Here is a 12,028-nt window from a genome sequence, read left to right on the forward strand (position 1 = left end):
TAAAATTCAACATGAAACAAACACTGTAGAAAAACCAACTTGGCCTCCAAGTTTCAAAGTGAAAAAGCAATTTTCATAACAGCCAACAAGAGTTTTGACCCTCTGGCTGCAAAACTAAATTCATTTGGTCCCGGAGTTAGGATTTTCCAAACGATTTAATGGTATCAGTCGCTAATGCTACTATTTCTCTTACAGAAGATGAAGATTTAATCTTTAACCTTTAAAATAAGTTGGACAGTAGTTCACAGATCAATGGGGCATGTCATTGTAGCTACGACCAACATTCATACACAGTGCATTTTGTGGAAGCAAACAGCATTCTGCAAACTGTTTCTCAGCTAATTTAAACATAGCCCTGGTGTAGCAAATATTTACCATGTGTTGTCTTAACAAAACATTCATGTTATCTATCTAATCTAAACCATCAAATTAGTGTTTATGAATGGCTTAATATATTTGTTAGTAATAACTTCAAGAATTCTGTAGACACAATATAAATGGAAAAGTATCATAGGTTTTTCACATGTTAAGATGTTTGTGGCATCACTGACTTGAATTTGATTCAGAAAGCCAGTGCAGTTAGATGAGTAAAGACTGATGAAACCTAGTTTGTGTTCTGGACCACCTGTGAGGGTTTCGCTGGGCAAACTGGGAGATCGGCTAGTAGAGCATTGCAGGGGTTAGGATGACATATTAAAAGTGATTTATACCAAGAGCTGGGTTGCACATTGACTCAGATATATAGAGATTTTTCATATTTTGTGAAGTGAAAAGTTACATGACTGAAGTCAAAGCACAATGTGGTCAAACAGAGAAAAACTGCTCATCAGTCCTTTTTATCTATCTTTAGCAAGAAGACTTTTAAGAGGGTGATTTTAATGTTAAAATGGTGTTGGGCTAAATGATTGGCTGGGCTGCTCAAAGCTCAGCTTTATACAGTTTATAATAAAGGTTATAGCATGGTCAGTAAGGACTCCAACTGGCTGCATTATTTTTATATATATGCACACGTATTTCGGCAAGTTAAATCACTGTTAAGTCACTCTGTGAGACGTGTCACCATAGCAACGCATTCATCACCTGCCAAAGGCCAGATCCCCTAACCTTTGACAGGTGACTGAGAGAAACTCGCTGTAGCCTAACGATTCTTTACCATAAAAAGTTCATCAAGGCCGACATAAAATTGTTGTTATACTCAGCATATTTTTTGTAAATTTTGTAAAATAGAAATAAATATTTTTTGTAAAATGTTTACTGAGACCATGGTATAAGCAGATTAAAACACTCAGACCCCTGCATTAAACAGTTTAGTGGTGGTATAGACTCCGCACTGTGCAATAAAACCGTGTAATGCACACCTCCTCGTTGTTTAATCCTTACTTCCTCATGTAGTTTCACTATTGATTTAACTTCTCCAAGAATGTCACTTTAACTCAGTGGTTCCCAAAGTTTCTCAGCGGGGCCTCCTTTTTTATCAACGACAATGCAAAGCCCACCTCCACCTCCCAAAAGTTAAAACCGTATCAGTGTCAGTATTATTATTTATTCTTCTGCTTTATTGTGAAACGTTTTAAACCAGGGATCTCTGCAAACTATTTCAGGTGAGCAGAGTTTTAAATGAGACGGATGCTGCTTTAGTAAAATAACTGCTGTATATGATAGTTGGGTGGTTTATTTCTGAAGTAACCTACAGGCTTTACTTTCAAATGGTGTTGTAACTTCTATGGCTTCATGCTTCATAATATTAGATGATAATATTGATACATGCAAAAGACTGTACTCTCTTCATTACCCACCATTGATTATTACTATGACTTGACCATTACCTGGTCAAGCAGAGGCAGGTATGCTCCATCATATTCTCTTCTCCTATTATAGTACTTGAATTTTCTCTTGCTGATTTATCATCATTTCCCATTGTTACTTTACAGATTTGCCCAAAACTGCAAAGTTTTGGGCAAAAAGAAAAAAAAAAAAAAAACTGCAAAGTTTTATTTCGTCCCCCGCTGTAATAACTCGATTTTGGGAAACCACAAGTTTAACTCATTCTTAAATTAAAAAGTGAAATATGTTTTCAGATGAGTTTTATTTTCACTTATAAACTGATTAATTATTTTCCATTTATGTAAATAAAAAAGGCCTTGGCCTGTATTAGACTCTGATATTATAATCTTAAACATAAATATTATAGTTTTGTGTTACTGCATCTGTTTTGATACAAAAATAGAACAATTATTTTCTATTGAATGCAGTCTTAAAGTTTTAAATAGTATTTAAAACATTTTCAACGTGTAAACCTAAACTACAAACACCAGCGCATAGATCCGGGAGCTTCACAGCCAATCTTTATGGGCTCGTCTGGACTGTTCAATGACTTTGTTCTTTCAAGCCACGGCTTTTTATGTGTTTTAGTTCCTGAAAAATTACAAGTGAACATTATTGTTTTCCCACAGGGAAAGGTTTAATGTGTTCACATCTTTCAGCCATCAGCCCAAACCGACTGACTGCTTCTACCAATGAGACGAGGACAGATTCCTGCGCTTTCTCGCCGCTGAAATGACATGCTGGAAATTTTTCATATTTCTCAAAAGCATTCATTTTTAAAACTGTGGTATATGTTGAAACTTGTAGTCAGCTCATGTCTGTTTTCAGGTTTCTGGAACTCAGGCCATTCAATGTATACAAAGCTATTTGTCATTCGAGCAAATGTTTGTGTGTGTAATGTTCACTAACAGCCGCTGGCCTGCAAATGGAAAGATGATTGATCCGAAGAGTGAACTGAGGGAATGAGAAAGTCATTAAATAACATAAAGATGAGCGAGTTGGGGAGACGGAGGGGGAGAGGTGGTTGAGTCAGGTTAAAATGGAGAAAGCAAGTGTCCATTACTTTTCACGAAAGCAGTTGAAGTCTCGAGGAAGAGGGGAGATCAAGGGATAGCTTTTAGGATTAGTGCATCATGTCTGTGATTTCCTGCACAGTCAACAACACCTGAATCCTCCCTCCTGCTTACATGGCTGTCTGTGCCTGCCAAAGCTGCAGTAAATCAGATGCACATATGCTGCATGAAAATGTGTGCTTAAGAATGTGTGTTTGTGTGTTTCGCGTTTATGAGATAGCAAAGGCAAAACGAGGACAAGGTCTTACCAGGATAAAGAGGCCTTGGTTGGCCATCTTCTGGTGGTCGGGGATGGTGGAAAACACAGACAATACCAAGCAACTGAACACCAGCAGAAAACTGAAACACAAAGACACACGTCATCACAAAAATTATACACATTTCAAAATATATAGACATAATAAAAACTCAGTTTTATATTAATCTCCTCAAAGCAAATGGACTAAATAAAACTCATTAAAAACTGCAAGCTTCACTCTCTGCATGATTAACCAACAGAGAAATACCAAATTGCAAATGCACAGGAAAGGATTTGCTGATCCATGACACAAGCACAGCCCAGTTATGATCAGTAAGTGGCACAAAAAGCAGAACAATGGAACTTAGTCACTCTGATCCACAATCAGCAAAAATCAGTGAACAACTTACCAAATACAACCATATTTTAGCTCTCTTAAAGTCATGAAACTGTAGTTTTAATTGAATATAAAGACCAATTATCTTCAATTTCAGGTGTATATTTTAACGATATGCTGTGAAACGCCTTGTGAAACATTTCAAAGCTATTTAAGTTCATGAAGAGGTGCAACCTATTAAGGATAACAGAGGAGTATTTAAGAAGCAAAGACAGGGTTCACACCTCTGCAAAAGTCAAACCATTTCTGGATGTTTCTCAATGTAAAATTGTAAATAATTTAGGGACGTTATCATCAGTATGTATAGTATCATATAGAGATGCAGAGAACCTGGAGAAATCTCTGTACATGAAGGACAAAAGCAAAACTCAAAACTAAACTAGTCACCATCTGTTACTTTAACTCAAAGCACTGTAACGTTTCAGAAAACATAGTTTGTCTTTAAATCCAAGTAAGCGCACAGGTGTCAATCAAACTAACAAATAAATGTTCAAGCGTTTACTTGTAATGTACTTCTGTATGTATCTCTAGAACATTCCCTGATCCTGATGCATAATTCATACACATCATTCAACTTCCACATGAGTGAAAATGTTTGTTTGTCTGAACTGTTTACATTTTATTAAGCTGTAAAAGTAATAAAACCACCAGATGTGATGACTGTACAAAGTTAAACTGCCAATGATACTGGAGAAACACTCATAAAACTGGATTTTTGCGACAACTTGCTATTGTCATGTAACCAGTTTCATATTTAATCGACGGATTAATGTGTGATAAAATAAGACTTTCTTAAGACTATTCTGAAACTGATAGAAACTTGTGATTTGACCCAAAAATTGTTTTTTCTTCATTATCACTCTTTCTCTGTCTTTGTAGCTGCCTGATCCACCTTTAAAAATTCCCAGAAACCCCCTCAGATGCTAAGAAAAAAAAACAAACAGCATCTAGTGAACAGTATCCATATATGTTGCTGCAAAGTCTCAAGCTCATTTACTACAGACTGAGGCAAAGTGGACAACTGTCCAGCGATCTAACAAACTATTTGTTTATTTGTTTAAAAGCATGGATGTCGGATTCCCTGGGGAAAAGAGAGGGGGATCATCTGGCTTGTTTTCAACGAACAGCTCAAAAGCTACAAGCTAAAACGTTCCATCATTACCACTAACACAGACGCCATAAGTTTCCTTTGGGTCACTCCCATTTACAGCATCCCATTAAACATGAGCAGGAACAACTAAGTCTAACACTAATATCTCCACAAACCAAGTTTGCTTAATCAAGTTTTTTTTTTTTTATTTGAGAGTAAAAACACACTGTATAAAGGAGTGTTAATCTCGATGCATGTTTAAAAGAAGCAGAAAGAAACCAAATAAACTTTCCCTCAGAAGTAATAAGCACATCAGCTCAAGAGCTTCTACGAAATAAACTATAAACCATGGTCATGTGTGTCTTTTAAGGTCTTCTGTTGTTAATATAAACACCTCATTTTTCTTGTCAGAGATGTTGGAAGTCAAAGCTCAGGCATGTTTGTTTTGTTCAAAACAAGAAACATTGTTGGCAAAGTGCACTGGTAAATATCTTTACATTATTTTTAAGTATGTTTAAGTTACTATTCCCATATTTCCTATTAGATCTATAATTTTCTTTGAAGGTGGAAAATTTATGTCAATATTGCCTTTTTTTATGGTTTTAAGTAATTTGTGAGACAATTAAAAATCCTCTGTATTTCAAAAATAATTTCCACACATGATGCATTAATATGAATCTAATATTCACACTTTTTTAATTTTGTGTTTGTACTGGTGTGGTGGTCTGGTCCACTTTAGAAGAAGAAAAGATTTAACATGTCAACAATGGGATTAAAAGGGACGACAGTGTTACCAGGAAGTGCAATGTGGTTTATTTTTTTATGTTCTGTTGTATTTATGACAACTGTGGATGACTGGGGTCCTTCTTCCTTCAGTATGGTCAGTATTACCTCACAATATTTTTAATAAAATATCTGTGATATTATTAGTGGTTTACAAACATGAAGGTTTGTGTCAGGAGTAAAAGAATATAAATGATGAAGAGAAAAAATGAGTCACACAATACAGAAGTGTGTAAATGTCCTTAGCCTCCTCTCACTTCTTTGGTTTGCTTTTAGTGAGTCAGATGTTGGCCCTTGGCAATTGTCCTCAAGTCTTTATGAAGGTCTTGCTTAGTTTTTTTCTCTGACAATCGGCGTTTTTCACTCCGGTCCTTTTTTTTTTATTTCAATAATTTTTTTTTTTAAAGAATGTTTTTGTTTGTTTATTTCTCATCAAGTCACTGAAATTAACACAATGTAACTTTCTGACCTTAAAACCATCTTCCTGACTCATACTGACACACTTTACAACTTTTTTTCCAAGAGGTTGCATCAATTCACAGCAGAGTTTTGCTTTGTGCGTGACCAACTGGATATCAACACATTGGCCATTTTCAAAGCACCCTGATGCTGATTAATCACATGCATGCAAAAGGAGATTATCAAAGGAAAAGAGGAAAAGAAAGAGAGAAAGGGATAGAGCAAGAGGTAAAATTTTCTCACCAGAGATTTCAGAAAAGAGACAGGATGTATGCTGGAATTAGTCACCTTTAGAAGTCATCTCACTGCTTCAGTAGTGCTGTTTTTTAAAACTAATATATAAATCATTCACTCATAGCAAAGGCACCTGATACAGAGGATAAACAGTGTTCAGTCTTCAGAAAAAAAATGTATTTAGATAAACATGACATAATATTTTTGCAGCAACAAGGTTGTTAAGAGCTGAAAACGTGGCGTCTGTCGGTCTGAAGTTTGTCTGTAAAGAAAAACAGAGAAAGGGGGAAACTGGACAAGAAGTGGACAGATGAACTGTCAGACCTAAAAACTGTCTACAGATTAACAGCAACTAAAACTGATGTCTTAAGAAAAAGGAAATAAAAATCTAGCAATCGCCTGACAACACAAGAGAGATCGATCAGGCCATTGACTTGATGGATTTACTGAAGCCTCATAGGTTAAGTTATCGTGACGGGAGGGTTTTGAGAACAGTTCTTGAAGAAGGTAAGCAGAAAAGTTTAACATTATAAAAGAAATGGACTGAAAATCTGAGGCAGCAGGTCTTGTGGTGAGACCTGAACATTACTGAAGCAGTGTGGGATGGTTTTGAGAGGAGTGAATAAAAACATCCTTCAAGAAGCCTGGAGAAATGTTCCTGAAGACAACTTGAAGAAACTAGAAGGATGCTCGACTGAGACGGTTCAGACTGTGATGAAGAATAAAGGTGGTAACACCAATTACAGGTTTTAGAGCTTCTTTGAATTGTACAAATTTTTGCTTTTGTTTCCTTCTATAACATGTTACTATATAGACTTTTCCACAGTTGTTTTCTATAAATATGCACAATATGCAACATACAATTAACAAGTTGTTGAGAAACACAGCCACTGTGTGGACCCTCTGCCATGTGAATCCAGGACAGCACACGACATCAGCCTGATGGCATCCGACATGTCAGAGCCCCAAGTTAGAAAACACTTGTCGGACAAAAGAGCAGTTCATAAGGCCTCACACAATGGCGCCCTTTCTCTCTAAGTGGTAATATGATCAATAGGTCTCTTAGCAGGCTAATGAATGTGAACTGAACTACATTTTGAAAGCTCACATTAAAAAGCTGCTTTGTGACTGCATGCAAGTTAGATGGCACAGTGGTTAGCCCCGTGGCCTCACAGCAAGAAGGTTGCTGGTTCAATCCTTGACTGGGGAGGGGTTTGGTGAGTGGTCTTTCTGCATGGATTTTGCATGTTCTCCCTGTGTATGCGTGGGTTCTCTCTGGGTACTCCAGCTTCCTCCCACCATCCAAAGACATGCATGTTAGGTTAATTGGTTACTCTAAATTGCCCACAGGAGTGAGTGTGAGTGGTTGATTGTGGCCCTGCAATGGACTGGCGAGCTGTCCAGGACGTACCCTGCCTGTCGCCCAAAGCCAGCTGGGATAGGCTCCCGTTACCTGTGACCCTGAATTGGATTAAGCGGTTCAGAAAATGAATGAAATAATAATAACCAAGGTTTTGTCCTGGTTTTGCAACCATACAAGGATTTCCTTGGCACATTGGTGTGATATTTAGTTGTTTATAATAAAATTTGTGAATCACAGACATTTTTTTTATACTGCATATAAGGTGATGACGTATAAAAAGAGCATATTTTTGACATTTTTGTGGAAAAACAACAAAGAGTGGATACCAGAGAAAGTGTAACTTTGGTTACCTGCAGTGATTTATGTGGTGAATTTGAAGAGTTAAACTTTCAGTTATTGTTTGTGGGTTTTTTTTTGTTTTTTTGTTTTTTTTTAAGTTTTTCCACAAAACCAGACTCAGTCATCACAAGTGCAAGGACTCAGTGAGCAACCTCTCAGACTGTTGTTGTTTTGTCTGCCTGCTCGGCCAGAGTTTCCAGCTAGTAAAACACCAAAAATAGAAAGTCAAAGTAGATCTTAGACAGCGCAGAAGAAACTGGACACCATGCGTGAATAAACAGACACCTCTGTGCCCCCGCCTCCCCCTCCCCCCCAATTACCACCGTATTTCTCAGCCCAGTGATGCATGCACAGCTGAGAGTTTGTGCCTTTGTCACGGAAGAGTTAGTTTGAAAAATACACTCTGATGACTCTGTGCAAACAATGCATTTTGGTCGTTCATCAGCTGAGCAATGTGCTGACTAAACCGCCTGTCTTTTTCCTCTCAATTAACTTGAAGGCATTGCGTGTACGTCCGTACAAGCTGGAGGACTGGTCGGGCAGCATCTCAGGTGGTTTCTTTGGACTTACGGTTCATGACAGGAAACAAATAATAGTTCTTATTGCTAAACTGATTGCTTGACTTTTGCAAAATGCAGACATCACATTCCTGTCATAGTTTATGAAAGAAACTCTGTATTTACCTTAACCTTTAAAAATCTGAGGCTGCTAAGTTGGCAATTTGAGAAGAAATTATGCCAACATGTCTCAAAATGGCAATATTACAAACCTGAACGGTAGTATTATAATCTCACTAATTCTGTTCTGCTTCACTGTACCAGATTTGTTCTTGGAAATAGTGTTTATATATTTTTCTATGATTTAGAGCTATAGATGCATCACTGTATATCAATTATCCTCTGGAAAGTATTTTCAAGCAAGTCTTAAACTTTATTAATGTTCCATCTTTGTTTAATCTTCACCAGTAACACAGACACTCATATTCTTATAGAAGGTTACAAACAAGGTTAGTTTTCCACTTCTTTGACACATAATCCTACTGACTAATGAACACAGTTAAACAGTAAATGAAAAATTCATTGCAAGCAACACGGCAGTGTTCAGGTATTTTTGTGGAATTTCTTGAGGGGTTAGCAAAAAATAAAAATACAACCAAATGCAGAGAGGGTTTTCTGTCAGCAGCTATTTCTAGTTGTTGTCTTTAGATTAGACTTGATGATTATTGAAAAGATTATTGTTGTTTACATTGTTTTTTTCTGCTGTATTATACCTTTGTTTTGTTCTGTAAAGAATACTGTTTTATTGTCTACATAAAACATTTTTTAAAAAAGTGCATCTGGATGTAATATGTCATTTTTTATAGTTTTGACATTGTTAATGTGGGGTAACTGCTGCTCCGATAAAGGAAATCCCATCCATCCATCCATCCATCCATCTTCTGCCGCTTATCCGGGGTCGGGTCGCGGGGGCAGCAGCCTAAGCAGGGAAGCCCAGACTTCCCTCTCCCCAGCCACATTTGCAAACTCTGCGGGGGGATCCCGAAGCGTTCCCAGGCCAGCCGAGAGATGTAATCCCTCCAGCGTGTCCTGAGTCTTCCCTGGGGTCTCCTCCCAGAGGGACGTGTCTGGAACACCTCACCAGGGAGGCGTCCAGGAGGCATCCTGACCAGATGCCCGAGCCACCTCAACTGGTTCCTCTCGATGCGAAGGAGCAGCGGCTCTACTCTGAGCCCCTCCCGGATGACCGAGCTCCTCACCCTATCTCTAAGGGAGAGCCCGGCCACCCTGCGGAGGAAACCCATTTCAGCCGCCTGTAAACGAGATCTCGTTCTTTCGGTCACGACCCACAGCTCATGACCATAGGTGAGGGTAGGAACGTAGATCGACTGGTAAATCGAGAGCTTCGCCTTCTGGCTCAGCTCCTTCTTCACCATGACAGACCGGCACAGAGTCGCAGATTACTGCAGACGCCGCACCGATCCATCTGTCGATCTCGCGCTCCATCCTTCCCTCACTCGTGAACAAGACCCCGAGATATTTAAACTCCTCCACTTGAGGCAGGACCTGACTCCCGACCCGGAGAGGGCAATCCACCCTATTCCGGCTGAGGACCATGGTCTCAGATTTGGAGGTGCTGATTCCCATTCCAGCCGCTTCACACTCGGCCACGAATCGCTCAAGCGAGAGCTGGAGATCACGACCAGATGAAGTCAACAGGACCACGTCATCCGCAAAAAGCAGGGACCCAATCCTGAGGCCACCAAGTCGGATCCCCTCAACACCTCGGCTGCGCCTAGAAATTCTGTCCATATAAGTTATGAACAGAATCGGTGATAAAGGGCAGCCTTGGCGGAGTGCAACCCTCACCGGAAACTAATCCGACTTACTACCGGCAATGCGGACCAAGCTCTGACACCTGTCGTACAGGGACCGGACAGCCCGTACAAGGGGGTCCGGTACCCCATACTCCCGGAGTACCCCCCACAGGAGCCCCTGGGGGACACGGTCGAATGCCTTCTCCAGGTCCACAAAGCACATGTAGACTGGTTGGGCAAACTCCCATGCCCCCTCCAGGACCCCAGAGAGGGTATAGAGCTGGTCCACTGTTCCGCGACCAGGACGAAAACCACACTGCTCCTCTTCAATCCGGGATTCGACTATCTGGCGGACCCTCCTCTCCAGGACCCCTGAATAGACCTTACCAGGGAGGCTGAGGAGTGTGATTCCCCTGTAATTGGAACACACCCTCCGGTCCCCCTTCTTAAAAAGGGGGACCACCACCCCAGTCTGCCAATCCAGCGGTACCGCCCCCGATGTCCACGCGATGCTGCAGAGGCGTGTCACCCAGGACAGCCCCACAGCATCCAGAGCCTTGAGGAACTCCGGGCGGATCTCATCCACCCCCGAGGCCTTGCCGCCAAGGAGCTTTTTGACCACCTCAGCGACTTCAGCCCCAGAGATAGGAGAGTCCACCCCTGAGTCCGCCAGCTCTGCTTCCTCATCGGGAGACGTGTTGGTAGGATTGAGGAGGTCTTCGAAGTATTCCTTCCACCGACCCACTATGTCCCGAGTTGAGGTCAGCAGCTCCCCACCTCCACTGTACACAGTATTGATGGAGCACTGCTTCCCCCTCCTGAGCCGCCAGATGGTGGACCAGAATCTCCTCGAAGCCGCTCGGAAGTCTTTCTCCAAGGCCTCGCCAAACTCCTCCCATGCCCGAGTTTTTGCCTCGGCAACAGCCGAAGCCGCATGCCGCTTAGCCCGCCGGTACCCATCAGCTGCCTCCAGAGTCCCACAGGCCAAGAAGGCCCGATAGGACTCCTTCTTCAGCTTGACAGCATCCCTCACTGCTGGTGTCCACCAACGAGTCCTGGGATTACCGCCACGACAGGCACCAACGACCTTGCAGCCACAGCTCCGGCTGGCTGCCTCAGCAATAGAGGCACGGAACACAGCCCATTCGGATTCAATGTCCCCCGCCTCACTCGGGACATGTTCGAAGCTCTGCTGAAGGTGGGAGTTGACGCTCACTCTGACAGGGGACTCAGCCAGACGTTCCCAGCAGACCCTCAAAACACGTTTGGGCTTGCCAGATCTGACCGGAAAAAGAAATCCCTTTTGTCCTAAATAACCATTGTCAATCCAGTGCTGAATGTGCAGCTCATTTTAAAAGACATTGCCAGTCATCTTCTTTAACTGAGATTGAGGGGCGTAAATAATTGCTTGCCGTTTTTCCACTACATTTGTTATTTCTGTTCAAATCAGCTCTATTTGCCTAAACAAATGACTAAATGACTACACACAGAATGATAATCATGCTCTCACCACCATATAGTAAGGTAAGGGGTCCTCTAAGTTTGCTTCATAAGCAAGTACATAAATAAATGAATACATGATAAACTGCATTAGATGGGAAGACATTTAGGCCACGTGTGATGCATGTGGAGAAGGAGTCACATTTCTGCTGAGAGAACATTTTCTACACCACCACCCTCCGTCCACACCAGGACCACCACCCAACATCAATTTCTCCCTTTCAGGGAAATGTCAATTAGGAGCGAAGCATCCGTTCCACCAAATCAGCAGGAGAGGTCTCGTGGTACATCAGAGGAAACTCTACTTGGCCTTGACTCTATCCTGTTGCAACAAAATATCATGTCAGAAGAAATCAATACAGATTTTTTTTCTTTCATTCATAATGCAAGATTTAGAAAAGCGAGGAGGGAAAT

General features: G+C 41.0%; 1 protein-coding gene across 2 annotated transcripts in view; it reads right to left on the bottom strand.

Moving 5' to 3' along the window:
- The window catches only part of kcnq4 (potassium voltage-gated channel subfamily Q member 4), a 62,344-nt gene that overhangs the window by 21,056 nt on the left and 29,260 nt on the right, over nt 1-12,028 (bottom strand). For both annotated transcript variants that reach the window (XM_079258505.1, XM_079258504.1), the window contains exon 2: nt 3,146-3,236. In XM_079258505.1, coding sequence (XP_079114631.1) covers nt 3,146-3,236 — 91 coding nt within the window. The remainder of the gene's footprint in view (nt 1-3,145; nt 3,237-12,028) is intronic.

This window comes from Telmatherina bonti (genome assembly GCF_933228915.1).
Source record: "Telmatherina bonti genome assembly, chromosome: 19".
Taxonomy (NCBI): Eukaryota; Metazoa; Chordata; class Actinopteri; order Atheriniformes; family Telmatherinidae; genus Telmatherina; species Telmatherina bonti.